The 16,436-nt window shown below is 41.4% G+C and overlaps 1 protein-coding gene across 1 annotated transcript in view; it reads left to right on the forward strand.

The window, feature by feature from the left end:
* Nucleotides 1–16,436, forward strand: part of Asah1 (N-acylsphingosine amidohydrolase 1) — a 32,962-nt gene that overhangs the window by 8,964 nt on the left and 7,562 nt on the right. The window contains exons 2-6 of the mRNA XM_021169553.3: nt 4,810–4,856; nt 8,990–9,080; nt 9,990–10,076; nt 12,141–12,219; nt 15,011–15,085. Of these exons, the coding sequence (XP_021025212.1) occupies nt 4,810–4,856; nt 8,990–9,080; nt 9,990–10,076; nt 12,141–12,219; nt 15,011–15,085 (379 nt within the window). The remainder of the gene's footprint in view (nt 1–4,809; nt 4,857–8,989; nt 9,081–9,989; nt 10,077–12,140; nt 12,220–15,010; nt 15,086–16,436) is intronic.

Below are 16,436 nucleotides of genomic sequence, written 5' to 3' on the forward strand. Positions count from 1 at the left end.
GTCATTTCTTCTTGCCAAGTAAGATTCCATGACAAAACATAGCTCGTTGTGTTTATCCATTCTGCAGGTGGCAGACGTTTGAGCTCTCCCACTTTTTCGCCAGTGTGAGTAACACTCCTGAAAATATCACGCTTTTGTGGGGTTTATGTCATCCTGTATCTTGGGATGTACGTAGGATCAGGATTGCTGGGCTCGAAGTCAGTGTTTACCTGTCGAGGAACTGCCAGATGGCTTTGTAAAGCAGGTGCTGTTTTGTATCTTGCTGGCAGCACGAGAGGTCCACCTGAGTGATCCCTCATGCTGGCGGCATGAGTAATAGCAACACTCGCTGCTGCTGGGTCTCATCACAGGAGGATCACACGCTGGGTACCTCTCCTCCTTCGATTATGGGCCATTTGCATATCTCCTGGAAATGGGCCTATTTGGATCTTCTATCTGTATGTAAAATTGAGCTGCCTTTTTATTGCCAAGTTTTGCGTTTTTAAAAATATATTGTGGGCGTATACCTACAATACTGTATACTGTATACTGTCAGATATACAATACGCAGCATTGTAAGTGGAGACTTATTTTTGAACTCTTGGATCTGTTCCACTGTTTTATGTATTTGTATCCATAGTAGCGCCCCCTGTTTGCCACTGTGTTCAAGACTCATTGTTACTTTGATTGCCGTAAGATTTACACCTTCTTATTTAAGCAGAGGATCATCATATAGTAACTTACTACACTTACTACTGTAGTCAAATTTTAACTTCATTCAAATTAATATTTTACCAAACACACAAAATAATAGATTTCTTTATGACATTTTCATACATGTGTAGCGCGCCCTCTGCTCCTATTTGTACCCAGCAGTTTTGCTACTCTCTCTTTCTCTTTCCCTTCCCCTTTCCCTTCCCCTTTCCCTTCCCCTTTCCACCACGCAGAGTCCCCTTCTGCTTTCATGTCCTCTGTATGTGTGTGTGTAAAGTGTGTGTGAGGAGTGTCTAAGTGTGTGTGAGTGTCTAAGTGTGTGTGAGTATGTGTATGTATGAGCGTGTGTATGAGAGAGTATGTGTGTGTATATGTAGGAGTGTGTGTCTAAGTGTGTGTGAGTATGTGTGTGTATGTAGATGTGAGTGTGTATGTGTATGAGTGAGTGTGTGTGTGTGTGTGTAAGTGAAATTCAATGAGACATGATACCTGCCTCTCTCTTTTCTCTTCCAATTCCTATCCTGCTCACCCCCTCTAGACCCCGTCCTCTCTCACATAGCCCCATTTCTTATAGGAAGTTTTAAAACTGAGTCCTCCAACTTTGTTCCTTTCCAAGATGATCTTAGCATTCTTTATGCTGAGACCCGTGGATTAATTTTAGAAATCTGATCATTTTCACAGAATTAAATCCTTCACACACAACCCCTCCCCCCATATGACACCTTTTATTTACTTATGTTGTTTTTAATCTTGTTGGAAAGTATTCTGTAGTTTTAGGTATATTCCGTTTTGAATTTCCTTGGTTAAGTTTATTTCTAAAGATTCTTTTTATTTTGTTTATGTGTTTGAGACAGTCTGTGTCATAGCCCAGACTGGCTTTAGCTTTTGATTCTCCTGCCTCAGCCTGTGGAGTAATGGATTGTACATGTGTACTTTGTCTGTAGCTATTGTTTTGATGCTATTATAAATGGAATTATTTTCCTTTAATTTAGCTTTTAATTATATAGATACGTGATTGCTAATTTGGTATATTGTTCCAGTGTCTTGTAGCCTTAGACTTGATACTTCTAGTAAGTTTTCAGTAGATTCTTTTGAATTTTCATATACAGCATGACATTGCCTCTTTTCTATGTCAGACACTCTTTATTTCATTTTGTTGCCCTGTTTTCTTGGGTAGCACCCAGACATCTTGTCTCTTCTGTGTTCTTCTGTTTCCTTTTTCAGATCTTTAGTTGTTGTTTTGTTTTGTTTTCACTCTCGTTTAGTAAATTTTGGCAGGATTATTCCAATTGTAATATCCCTGCCCAAACTTTATTTCTCATTTTAGAGCAGTAAAAATGGAAATGGTAAACTGTTTATTTGTCAATATTGGTTATTGTCCAATATGCTTTATTTTATTTCTTTACCTGTAGTTCTGAAGTCCTGTACCAGTTGTCCAGAATCATGTGACTTTGTCTAGGGCATGACTGGTATTGAACACAGAGCCTGGTGCATGCTGCCTAAGCAGACACTGCTGCTTTGTGACCCCAGCAACATAGGCACTGCTGCTCTGTGACGCCAGCAGCACAGACACCGAGCTTAACTCACATTCATTTGTGCCTTGCCTTTGTAAGCTTGTCCACTGGAGTTTATCCTTGCTTGCCTCCTTCCTTCCTGTCTTCCTTCCTCCCCCTCCTCCTCCTTCTTTCTCCTCCTTCTTCTTTTTTTGTTTTGTTTGCTAGAAGAACCCAAGCCGTAGTCATCCCTGTATCCCCACTATATTTGGAAGTTCAATATCTTTCATCGATTCTTCCTGAAATCTACTGAATTTCTGTTGGAGTGACCGCCATGTTAATATTTGCCCCATTTATTTCTCAATGCCATTTTACATCTCCCCAACACACACACAAACAATAAATAAACATAAAAGCAATTTTTAAAAATCTGAGCAAAAAAGTTTACTTAGGAAAATTTATAAAACCCAAAAAACAAGTGCAGTGTATCACTGGATGTGGTGAAGAGGCAGAGACAGTCCATGAGTTTGAGGCCAGCATATGCTACATTGTGAGTTACAGCTATCTGGACTACACAGTAGGATTCAGTTTCAAACACATCTCACTGTATTTAATATAAGCTGTGGTGGTTATTCGCAGTTTTCATTGTCAGTGTTGTAGACTGTCATAAGATTTCTGTGAGCTTTTGCTAGAAGCCAAAGCAGAGACCCTGACTCTTCAGTATATAGACATATATATTCAGTATATAGACATATATATATATATATATATATATATATATATATTCAGCATATAGACATATATATTTAGCATGTAGACAGCTGGGTAACACAAAAGTTTTATACATTTTCTTTTGAGGTCCTAGCTGAGGTTGAAACATTTTTGAGCAAGAACTTTTACAATCAGCATTATTTAACACAAAGGACTCTTTGCTCCAGCCTTCTTACTACTGTATCTTAAGGAACTCACTGGCAGCATACTTAGACAAGAAACCTATCCATTTTGGGCAGAGTGAAATCACGAAATACTCGTCATGCTGACAGAAGTCAAGTGTGAGCTTTCCATTGCTGCATATTGTTCAGCAGACAGACAGTCTAAGCTCCAGCTGTCCACACAGTGGTCCCCTCCACCCCACTGCCGCCTCTTACTGCAGAGCTGAGCTTCTTCCTTTACTTTCTGAGTCTCAGATCACTAGAGGCCAGGAGATAAACGTGCTTGCTACATGGAAGAAGTGACAAGAGTCATAAATTGGCATGAATACTTTTGGATGATGTTGTGTTAGAAGAAAAATTCAGTTTTGCCACTAACTATGAACGGTTATCCATGATGCAGCCTCTTTCATTCATTGTCCCCAGCAGTGGCCTCAGTGCTGGGACTGCCCTCCTATCAGGAAACACAGTGTGGTATTGAGAGGGCACAGAAAATTCTAATACAACATGATACTCTAGTGGAGATGTGTGTAGGAGATGACTGTCCTTGTAGAGGGGGGTCATTGAGACTTTGCAGAAAGAGTGCTGGGGGAGGAGAGGGGAGCAAGTGTCTAAAGATCACAATGTCAGAGCATGGGCGTTCCGGGCAGAGGACACAGCATATGTATAGAATGGAAGCATGGGAGGTTTAGGAAGTGTTTCCTTAGACCCATGCTATTAGGAGTGTCTGGAACAGGACAAGGATGGTAGGCTTTGAACAGATTATTAAATGCCTATGCACCATAGCCTGCAGATCTGGTTTGAGATGCCAATCTCAGGTCAAGTCGCAATAGAGTTACCTCAGAGATTAATGTAAAGCGACCTCCTATCAAGCCATTGACTTCGGGTGACTTTGTCTTTGTGTAAACTGAATTGAAACAATAATGATCTGTGGATTTAAGAGGCAAGAGTTGTTTTTTGGTTTTTTTTGGTTTTTTTTCTGAGAAGGTATTGAATGCCAGTGCTGGAGAGATAGCACAGAAGGTAAGAGTGTATACTTCTCTCACAGAGGATCTGGGTCCAGTTCCCAGCACCCATAAGGTGGCTCACAACCATCTGTGCCTCCAGCTCTTCGGGATTCACGTGCCCTCTTCTGGTCTCCTCAGATACCAGGAATGCAAGAGGTACACATACGCATCTAGGCAAAATGCTAAAACATGAAATAAAAGTAAACAAATCTTTTTAAAAGGTATTGAATTCCAGTAGCTGTCACATATACCTTTAATCTCAGTGCTCAGTAAACCCAGTTAGGAAGATTATAAGTTTGAGGTCAGTTTGGGTGAGCTACATAATAATAAATTTGACGCCAGCCTAAACTATATAGGGAGGGAGACCCTACCTAAAACAAAAATAGTGAAGTGGTTTTAAAAGATGGTTCTTAATAAATTATACTTTTTAAAAAGGTTGCTTCGGGGCTGGAGAGATGGCTCAGCGGTTAAGAGCAGTGACTGCTCTTCCAAAGGTCCTGAGTTCAAATCTCAGCACCCACATAGTGGCTCACAACCATCCTTAATGAGATCTGATACCCTCTTCTGGTGTGTCTGATGACAGCTACAGTGTACTTCCATATAATAAATAATTAAATCTTTAAGCGGTTGCTTCAACTGGAAAGCATTTATAATTTTGTGAAATTTTTATTTTTCTTTGTTTTTTAGTGGACAGAAGATTGCAGAAAATCAACTTATCCTCCTTCTGGACCAACGTGAGTGAGCTCAGATAACTAAACCATTATCCTGTGTGCATACTGTTCTTTATAATAGTCTTCTAGTAACAATAGCAGTAAAAGAAACCTAGGCCATGTCTTCCATCCGGAGACAGGCTTGGTTTCCTTATGTGTATGCCTTTATGTCTATGGCTAAGGCAGATATGAAGGTAATGTGATTTAGATGTTTATTTCTTGCCCCTGAAACTAGTAAGAAAGCGAAGAATACCTATGCATCGACAAACAATTCTATCTCCTAAGGAGCATTTTTGCTCTATGACAGACAGCTTGTATCACACCCACTGAGCTGTGATACTCTGTGGTGCCTGCATATAAGCCCTCAGATTACATTGGAACATATAAAGGAACCTGAGTATGAAAGAGTCAAAAAAAAAAAAAAAACCCTTAACTTGATAAAGTTTTCAGGCAAAAGAAGATCAAAAACCATTAAGACAGGACTGAAGCTACATTTTATTTTAGTCTAACATTTTTAGTTCACATTTTCATCTTTCCAAATCTTAGTGATGGAGTAAGCCTCGGAAATATGCAGTTCCAGGCGAGAGGCCCAGTGGGGACAGCACGAAGGAAGAAGGAAGGAAAGGTGTAGGGGAGAGCTGTCTTTGGCCTCGGGCCTTCCCTCTTCCTGCAAGTACACTCCTAGGGTGGAAGAAGCAGAGTGCAGCCAAGGCTTATGGCTTATGTATTGTTACAAGTTCCCACTGGCCCTTTTCCTTGTATTCTAATAACCTCTGCCAGCACTCTTGGGAGCCGAGTGTCACCCTGTGTCCATCCCTTGGAGCATTGCTGATGCTCATTGACTGCTTGTATCTGTTGTGCTGTTTGTTCATGTAGTGTTCTGTCCTTTGGATTACATTATAAACTGCCTTGGAGCCATGTAGGCTTAGGCAGGATGGTTTATGCAGTGGTCTGGGCATAGGGAATACCAAGTTTCAAGTGACGAAGTGATATTGTTTATAGTAAAGTAGAAAATTACACTCTTGCAATTCCCACTGATGGAGCGTCAGTGGCTGTTGGTTAAGAGGACTGTGATGATTACCCAACTTCCTTCTATTCCCTCCCCTTGCGTGAAGATTTAGGAGTCCAGCTGCAGGAAAGGTCTTCTTCTCCATCACTACTGACATCATCTTGGCCTTCATTGCCTTCCTGAGTGTCTCCTGGCTGGTCTTACTGCCCAGTTCACTGAACATTTAATGAGTACTTTCTCTACTAAAGGCAGTTTTCTCCTACTGTCTTTTTAAATGTATTTTCTATATATCTGAGACTATATTTTATTATAAACTGTAAACCTTCCCTGACTAAACATAATACAATTTTTTACTCTGTGTGTGTGTGTGTGTGTGTGCGCACACGCGCATGCATGTCCATACCTAGATGCTGTATGTGGTTTTTCTCTTTGCTTGCTATTTCTACTGTTATTTCTCCCCATTTCACTATCTCATCCTTCCACACTGAAATCCTCTGCCCTATTCCTAACCTTTTCTTGTCTGAACTGTACAGCAGCAGCTCTTGAGATCTGGGAGATAAGGGTGACATTCTCGGACCTTTAATTAATGAGTGTTTTCACAGTCCTATGAGGTCATCCTTTTCAACCAAATGCATGGATATCTTGGTGGCATGCAGCAGCAAATGTGAGGGAGGATAGAGGCAAGGGACACCTGTTCATCTGGCCAGACCAGTCACATCAATGCAGATGTCCAGGAACTGACAGCCACATCACCCTGCAGCCACTGGAGTCCCATTAAGCATTTCTTTTGCTGCTCCTTAGCTGCTTTGCACCTGCTCTCTATTTGTGCACATGAGCATTGTGTCACTGGGGCTAGTTTACAATCCACCTGGGAAGCCAGGAGGTTTCCGGTGATATCATTACGAGTGCAGTGACTGGGCTTAGCAACTGCTGAGACTCAAATGGACATGGTAGTTACACTGTGTATGGTAAAGTAGCAAAACCTATTATGGAAATCTGTATTTCTCACTAATGCCAAGGACTTTCTACATATCTCATGTAATCTTCACTGCCCTCGTAAAGTAGACACCTTTTGTGTCTATAGGAAATAGAGGGACAGTTTTTAAATAAAAGAATATCTTAGAAAAGATATCTTATGTGAGAAAATATAAGATTAAATTAAGCTTTAATTATTAGAACAACTTTCTTAATCAGATCTTTCTTAAAGCAGTTCTCAAGAAATTCTGATTAGTGGAGGCTTTATTATCAGGGTTTCCTGTCTTTCTCGTCCCACAAAAGTTAGATCTTCTCTGCTAATGATCTTCTTAACCTCTCTGTTTCCTCTGTCAAATGCTTCGGCCTGTCCTATACTCAACTGAGGAAGACTCAGGAGTTTATGGAAGGTGCTCGGATTGCACTGGTTCTGTTAGATACAAGAAGGAGGGGCTGGTTGGAATTCATAGGTAAAGCACCAGCCACCGACAGGCATCACTCCAAGAGCTCAGCACTTCATTACTGCAACTAGACATGGAGATCCAAATGCCCAGCTTGGGGGAAGGAAAGGTGTAATTCCATCACTCCATAAATGGGGCACCAGATTACTAAACCGTGGGACACAACTTTGCATGAGGAATATGATTAGTTTAAAAGAAGGAGGAGGAAAAAGAATTGTCATAGTGAAAAGGTCCCCCACCCCACCCTGAAGACTGCAGTCTTCGTGTAGTATCAACTTCTAAGTTACTGAAGAACTTGGAAAGAACAATGAAATCCATTCATTGTAGCTCGGTTTAAATGTATATTTCCAAAATTGAGTGCATTTCTCTCTGCATCTAAATCATAACGCAAATGGGTACTGGCTAACAATTTCACAAAACCTTACACATATACCTGGATCCCAAGCTCAGCGGCTTTATTTAAAGAACCACATATCATAGTAGTAAAGTATGCAGAGTGTCCCAGTAAATGCCTGTCAGGAAAGAACCCGTCCCTGGCTATAAATATAAGGTTAGATGATCTGTTAAGAGCCAGGTAGCCCTGCATCACACATCAGTATGTACCCTATACTTTTCTCAAAGTAATAAATGGCTCAAGTGATGGATGTTTTCCGATTTAGCTTTTAATCTAATAATCTAATTAATGATTTATTAATCATTGAATGCCACACCCCTGAAACCTTTTTCAGTTTGTTCAAAAGTATGAAGGATTTGAGGTTCCTGAATTCAAGGCCATCCTTGACTACAGAGTAAGATGAAGGCCAGCCTGGGCAACATGAGACCTTGTCTCAACCCCAGCTCCCAAAATGGGTCAGACAATGAAGGTGCTACAGCAGTAGAAGCGACTGTAGGGTTAGTACACCAGGAGTATAGCCATCCATTAATAATGGGTGGACATCACTTCACCCCCATAGCAGAGATTGCTGAGTATGTGAGTAGGAAATTGAGAATGTTGATGGCAGATTAGACAGGCAAGAGTGCACAGGAGTCCTGGGGAAGATGAGTTCACCTTGGAGAACCAGAGGCCATCATGGGAAGCTTGTATTGTTACTCCTCTGGGCTTACAAGGTGACCTCACTGAAGCCGTGACAAGAGAACAATTTGCCAATGGTGTTAGACTGACTGACCAAGCATTCCAGACTAGAAAACCAAGTGCTGAAGTGTCCTAGTGTCCAGATGGTCTAGAGTTCTGGGCCTAAACTAAATTGTTACAGATATTTAGGAAAAAAAAACAAAAGTAAGTATTTTCCGTCAGCAGTATTGTAAGTTATAGCCCCTGAGCCACAATTGACTCACATATTAGCAAGTCATATTAACCTTCCAGACCTAGTAGGTATAATTGGTTTTCTTGTTTGTTAGTATGGTATTCTGGGCAGGGGACGGGGGACGTTGGAGCCAGGGTGTCACAGTGTAGCCCAGCACTCTGAATACTGCGATTCCTATGGCAGGCTCAGAATGTAGAATTCTAGTCTGTGATTTCTGAGTTTATTTCAAATTGTGTGTACAAAAGAGGGCTGAAGCACTGCGTGCAAACTCTGATTTCTTGGCAGATTTTGCTTTGAGTAACCAACTTCCATACTGTTGCTATGACTGTGTGTCTAGTCCATCCTTTCAGCTCTATAACCCTCCTCCTTAAAGTCACTTCTTCATTTCAAGATGTTGCCCTCTCATTGCAGCTATAGAGGGCCAGTTCCGTGGTACACCATAAATCTTGATTTACCGCCCTACAAAAGATGGCATGAACTATTGGCTCAGAAGGCCCCAGCGGTATGTTATATGTGTTAACTCTTCCTGTTCTGACTTTATGAAATATAAATCTGCTTTTTTTTTTTTTTTTTTTTTTTTTTGGTTTTTCGAGACAGGGTTTCTCTGTATAGTCCTGGCTGTCCTGGAACTCACTCTGTAGACCAGGCTGGCCTTGAACTCAGAAATCCGCCTGCCTCTGCCTCCCAAGTGCTGAGATTAAAGGCGTGCGCCACCACGCCCAGCTTATAAATCTGCTTTTTAAAAACTACTTTCTAAGTTGCATATGGAAGCCCAGACCATAATCCAAGCACTTGGGAGGACTGTGGCAGACCAAGTGTTAGGAGCTTAGGGGCCAGCCTGGTCTACATAATGAGTTTCAAGGTACCCTCGGCTGTAGTCTCAAAAATACTACTAGGGGAGATAGAAAGATGGGTTGTCATTTGAGAGCGCTTAAGGACACTCAGGATCATAGGATAGCTCTCAGTCACCTGTAATTCTAGTTTAGTGGAGTTGTTTGGCTTTGTTTGACATGAGGCATGAACATGGTATATATACATACTACTCATACATATAAAATAAAAATAATCTTCTTTAAAATTACTACTGAAAGTTAAAGGTATATATTTGATTCTCTTCCACTATGTATAGTAATTGATAGAGGAAAATGTCATTTCCCTGTAGCTTTTTGTAATTTGGGGGCATAGAATTGGTCTCTCCTTCCCTTTGTACGATCTTCCTTCATCTGAATGATTGAGAAGCAATGCTACTTTAAAGAGAAAATTGTGTTCATAAATTCATTGAAAATTCTTTCAAACTGTGCTATTTTGTTACATATTTTGAGTAAGTCAGATCTACATTGTTTTTATGACAGCAATATGAATCTTAAATCGCAGTACTTTATGTATTTTTAGTGTTTTATTTATTTTTCAGTTGAGGATTTTAGTGAATTCTGTAACGAGTTTAGTGAATACATTTGTGCCAAGTGGAAAACTAATGAAGATGGTGGATCAAAAGCTGGTAAGAAATAATTTCTTCAATTAATTTTAAGGATACATATATAAGCACATGGACATAGAGTTTTAAAATACGTGCTTAGGTGGAGAAACATTGAAGCAGCAACCACAGGCCCTATGTGGGTCTACCCCAGGTCCTCAGAGCAGTGGGAAAATACACAGATTTCATCAGGAGCATGAAATTTTTAGTTCATATTATAGTTTGGTGTACAGTCACACTACTGAAAACCGAGTTTCTTTTCCCTTGAGAGTATATATAGGTCAATGATGGAACACCATCATAAACTATGTTGGAAGCCCCAGATTTGATCCCAGCATGAAAAAGAAAAACTTAGACCTTAAATTAACTCAAGTTACAAGTAATTCAAGAAACTCATAGATTTCTCTAAATAAAGATAAAATGACGAGTTCAGGCTAACTGTGTATTCTGTGGAATCCATTGGTATCTGTGACCCTTGACACTCAATTATGCTGAGTGTTTCTTGTAGCTAGGCAATCACTAAGTCATTTCCTTCCCTGACCCTGAGTCCTACGGGAAGACTGCATTTCACAATACCTGTTAAATATAGGTGGTACCGATGAACATCAAGGGACTGGCCCCAAACCTCCCAAGGTGTCCTCATCATCTTTCAGATTCTGCTGCAAGGGCAGGTCATGGAGAGGCCGGAAGGCTCTGGAGCAGATTCAGGGAACTGATGACTTTAGGAATTAATATTCTTAGCTGCAAGGCTGACCTCTACCCACTGCTTTCTTCTTTGGTTGTAACCACCAAGACAATCATGAGACATTGCCATCTCCTCCAGGACAGAACTGGAAAACCCTTGTTGAAAGCCCTAGTCCTAGAGACTGGATGAGCAAAGCAGGAGCTCCTACCTATGACCCGCTGGGCCATGCTTATGTTCTCACCTCTCCCTCAAAGTTATCAAATGTGTTAAAGGGACAGATTCACCCAGAATAAATGTTGGTAGGAACTAAAAGGAAGTGAGTGAGTCCTCACATGCCCAGTACCTAAACCCTCCTCTACCCTGAATGTCAGTAGGGAGGCAGCAGGGCAGTTTGTAATGCCATGGTTTACAATCTGCGCTGCAGGTTTCGATGCCTTGAAATCACTGCATTCTAAGGATGCATCAGTCATGTACCTATGAAATGTTACTTTCCTGGTTCAAAAGGATAATATTTAGTAATAATATTTACTTCATATGGTGGCTGTGAGGACTATGGCATATCACTATGCTTAACCTTTGTCAATAAGCCATAGTTGTTAAATTGCCTGGAACATTTACCTCCCACTGATGTGAGTTCACAGGGAAACAAATAATATGCTTAGTGAGGTCACCTTATGCAGATGGTGAAAACAGGATATCGGAGCAGTGAGATAGCTCAGTGCCAAGCCAGATGACCCGAGGTCCATCACCAGAACCTTCAGAGTAGAAAGAGCAAAGCAGCACCTGCAAGATGTCCTCTGACTCCCATCCGCCTTATGACATGTGTATGCATATTCCCCATACACAAAATAAGTAAGCAAATAAAGTAACAAGAGAGACTTTTAACCACATCATCTTAGCCGGAGAATATAAATTGTGCTCTCAGTGTTTGTGCTTAGCTGAGGTGGAGAATCTGATACAGTGTCCATCACTGAATTTGCTCATGTGTTGTTTGCTCATTGAAGACAACTGTTCGACTTAGGAGCAGCCATTAACAATGACAGCCAGTGTTGTAAAATGGTAGAATACCATGTGTTTGTTGCTGGGTGTTGCCAGTTGCTAAAGAGTGAAGAAGTAAAACTTGGCTCATTGTGTTGATCGAGATAGTGGATCACCTAAAGTCACGCAGGTAGAATCACTCAGTCCCCTTCTGTCTGGGGACTGGGCCAAAGATCAGGAGGGCAACAAAAAAATCTAAGAATCACAGGCTTTATAGGAGTCCAACACCAAACATTATATAGACTCTTTTAGAAATACATGACATAATGATTTAAAAATAACTTATGCTAAAAGAGTTCTAATCAGAGAACCAGATTGCAAAGCATATGTTTAAGTTCAGTGTTCATTGGTTTCTTTCTTTTTAGCCTGGTATGATTGGCAGCCTTCCTGACCCTTTTGGAGAGGAAATGAGGGGAATCGCAGATGTTACTGGGATTCCTTTAGGTAAAGTACACCTTGCAATGCTTAAAACATTTAATAAAACCCTGTGACATAATTGCGTTGAGGTCGGATGCAAATGCACTACATATAATGAAATGCACAGACCCTAAATATAAGCAGCTCATTGAAGGTTTACACAGGTGTCCATGCTTGCACATTTCACTCATAGAAGGTGAAGGACATTCCAGTCCTCCAAAATGCTTCATCTGCCCCTTCATAGACACTGTGTCCTCCACAAGTAACCCTCTTCTGCCCTCACCATGCTAAGAACAAGACTGAGCATGGGCTGCAGGCCTCTCCTCACCATGGCGGGCCAGGTTCTTGACGAGATGGTTGCTCTTCAGACTTTGCTCACTAACAGTGGGGCTGTTGTTGATGTGTGTGTGTGCATGCATTCCTGTGCGTGTATTAACAGTGGGGCTGTTGTTGATGTGTGTGTGCATGCATTACTGTGCGTGTATTAACAGTGGGGCTGTTGTTGATGTGTGTGTGCATGCATTCCTGTGCGTGTATTAACAGTGGGGCTGTTGTTGATGTGTGTGTGCGTGCATTCTTGTGCGTGTTTTAACAGTGGGGCTGTTGTTGATGTGTGTGTGCATGCATTCCTGTGCGTGTATTAACAGTGGGGCTGTTGTTGATGTGTGTGTGCATGCATTCCTGTGCGTGTATTAACAGTGGGGCTGTTGTTGATGTGTGTGTGCGTGCATTCTTGTGCGTGTTTTAACAGTGGGGCTGTTGTTGATGTGTGTGTGCATGCATTCCTGTGCGTGTATTAACAGTGGGGCTGTTGTTGATGTGTGTGTGCGTGCATTCCTGTGCGTGTTTTAACAGTGGGGCTGTTGTTGATGTGTGTGTGCGTGCATTCCTGTGCGTGTATTAACAGTGGGGCTGTTGTTGATGTGTGTGTGCATGCATTCCTGTGCGTGTTTCTCTAATGGATACACACAATGATTTCTCTTGAACTGAACTTTGGAGTCACAGGGTAGCTAGTGAGATACTCAGACTTGTAAATCCTCCAAGGCAGTTTGCCAACATGAGCAGAATTATTGGCAGCATAGCATGAGAAATTCAACGTTCTCACATCGACACTACATGCTCCTGATGAGTTACTGACTTTCTGTCAGTTTGACTTTTTTTATTTTCCTCAATTTGGGGGAAGGGCAAAACACTAGTCAAGTTTTCTTCCTCTCTTCCCTCCATGTATCACAGTGGTACCTCTGACCTAGTCAGGTGGTTCTGCCTGTGAACTCTCTTCTGGGCGGTTATCCTTGTCTGTGTGGGTCCCGTGGGAGCTCAGGAACTGAGGCAGCTTTACCCCACGTCACCTTCGGTCTCCTCCTGGCCATGCTGGCCTGTTTTACTCCTATGTGCCTTAGGATCGACCTTCCACCCTGACCATCAGTGTTTTGAATGAAATTAAAATATCGTGAATATAGTTTAATGTCAACCTTTGCTTAAGTATTGATTTCTCAAAGACATTCTTTTTTTAATTTTGGGAGAAAAGATCTTATATATCATTCATTAAATTATTCTTAGGTAGTGATATTTGGGGGCTATTAATTTCTATTTTCTTGATTCCACCTTCCTTTTTAAGTCACTGCTGTGTAGCCCGGCTGGCTTCAGTTTCAGGGCCCTGCTCCTGCTTGAGGGGTACTGGGGTTCTGGGCATGCACAGCCTCGCTCAGCTCCCAAAAGTTTGCACTTTCAGTTTTTCAGTTTAAGTCATTTATTGGCAAAGGTTTTGCTCACTAACCTAAAACCAACCAAAGGGATTGAGTCGGCGTTTTCTGACGCCTGCAGTGCTTTCACGAGAGAACTGATGGGCATTTTCCGTTGTTTCTCAACAGAGCTGGCTAGTGCTTTTGTTTGTTTGTTTTGCTTCACTAAACAATGTGTTTCAAGGGGCAGCAAGCTGAATGAGCAAGTACAGGGGCGTGTTGATAAGCCTTACAACCCGAGTTCTAGATTCCTGGGATCTATAGTTTTCTTCTCACCACCACATGTACACCATGTTTTTTTTTTTTTTTTTTTTTTTTTTTTTTTTTGAGACAGGGTTTCTCTGTGTAGCCCTGGCTGACCTGGAACTCACTCTATAGACCAGGCTGGCCTTGAACTCAGAAATCCGCCCACTTCTGCCTCCCAAGTGCTGGGATTACAGGCGTGCGCCACCTCTGCCCAGCTGCACCATGCCAAACTTACACAAACACATGTATGTGCATACATGAATAAATGCACATTTAAATAAACACAAAAATATTATAATGGCTGGGTCGTGGTGGCGCACACCATTAATCCCAGTACTTGGGAGGCAGAGGAAGCCGATCTCTGAGTTTGAGCTAGCCTGTTTTACAGAGTAAGTGAGTTCCAGGGCAGCCCCGGCTACACAGAGAAACCCTGTCTCAAAACAAAACAAACACAAACAAACAAACAAAAAACCAAAAGCAACAACAGCAAAACCTAACTGAAAAACAATTTTAAAAAATAACATGCTGGAAATATATACTTGTCATCTACATGAGAAGAAAGTCTTATAGAAAGAGTTATCACAAGTAATTACCAAATATAAATAACCCCAGAGAAAAATAGATTAATAGTTCATGATAATACTGAGATTCATCAAAACATGAATAAACTGGGAATAAGCTAGGCTGAGGTCCACATGCATGCTAAGCATTTAACAAGACTGAGAAAAGCATGCCGCACACCTTCAGATTAAAAGGTGAATGGGGTTTTCCTTTAATGTCATGGTTGTTAACATTAGCAAAACCTTTCCCTGTTTTTTCCCCCCCCACAGGAGAGATTATTTCATTCAACATTTTCTATGAATTGTTTACCATGTGTACATCAATCATAACTGAAGATGACAAAGGTAATCTGCAGAGCACATCATACAATGCACTTTTTAGAATAAGTTAGAACATGTGCTAAGTAGGCTTGCTATTTCAATTGTGTGTCTGTTATATATCATTTAGTATAGCCTGGTAAATTCTTATAAGTGCATTGAAAATTAGTCTTATTTTAAGATTACTATAATGCTTATTAAACTTTAAATGAGACATGGAAAATGTGGAAGAAGTGTTCTAGACCAGAAGCATTCTTTGTAAAAAAGATCATTTTAAGTGTCTGAGTGCTTGCTTTAATGTGTTGAATGTGTACCATGTGCATGTCTGACACTCCAGGAGGCTGCAGAGGGCATCTCATCCCTCCCAACTGCAGTTACAGACGCTTACAAACTGCCATGTGCGTGCTGGGAACTAAACCTGTGCTGTCACTCAGAGCAGCACGTGCCCTTAACCACCGAGCCATGCCCCCAGCCCCTCAGAAACATTCATGTTTTCTGCATAGTCCATTTATCCCCACCTGTATAACTGAGTAGAAGTAAGTCTTCACAAGGGGCCTTTGCTACCCACGCTGAGGCAGTGTCTTGGTCACTATTCAATTGCTGTGAAAAGACCATGGCCAAGGTAGCTCTTATGAAATAAATATTGAATTGAGACTTGTTTCTGCTTTCAGAGGCTTAGTCCATTATCATCATCATGCTTAGCAGCAGGCAGGAAGTCATGGTGCTGGAGAAATAAACCACTGAGAGCCTCACATATTGATCTCCAGGCCAGAGGGGTGGGGTGGGGGGAGAACAAGAACCTGGCCTTAGTGGGGCTTTTTGAAAACTCAAAGCCCATCCCCAATGACACACTTCCGCCAACAAGGCCACACCTAATACTTCTCAAATAGTGCCACTCCCTGATGACTAAGCATCCAAATACTTAGGCCTGTGGAGGCCGTTCTTATCCAAGCCACCACAGGCAGTGACAGAGGTCTTTCTTGAGACCCAGAACAAACACTGTCTCATAGTTTCTCAGCCAGCAAGCACTGTGTGTGAGAGCTTCACTTTCCTAGATTTTCCTGGCTGGACACCAAGACACATGACACGAGGTGACTTGCCCTTCATTCACTCTGACTATGACTTACACCTAATACTTGAGATGTCCATTTGTAGGTGGCAATCAAGGAACTGGGTAAGTTCTATTATGAGGTTATGTCCTGGCAGAATTGCTTTGCAGTTGTCCAAGGAATAACCATTGATTTGTTTCCATATCTGAGTCAGATTTTAGATACTGTGATATCTAACATGTGGTTGTAGCACCAGTTTGAACTTGTTAAGGCTTTTTTCTGGCTGCCAGGGTTCTTAATTATTATACATTGCTTGGTAAAACAGTTTT

Source organism: Mus caroli, unplaced genomic scaffold (assembly GCF_978045245.1).
Source record: "Mus caroli unplaced genomic scaffold, Mus_caroli_1 scaffold_10, whole genome shotgun sequence".
NCBI lineage: Eukaryota > Metazoa > Chordata > Mammalia > Rodentia > Muridae > Mus > Mus caroli.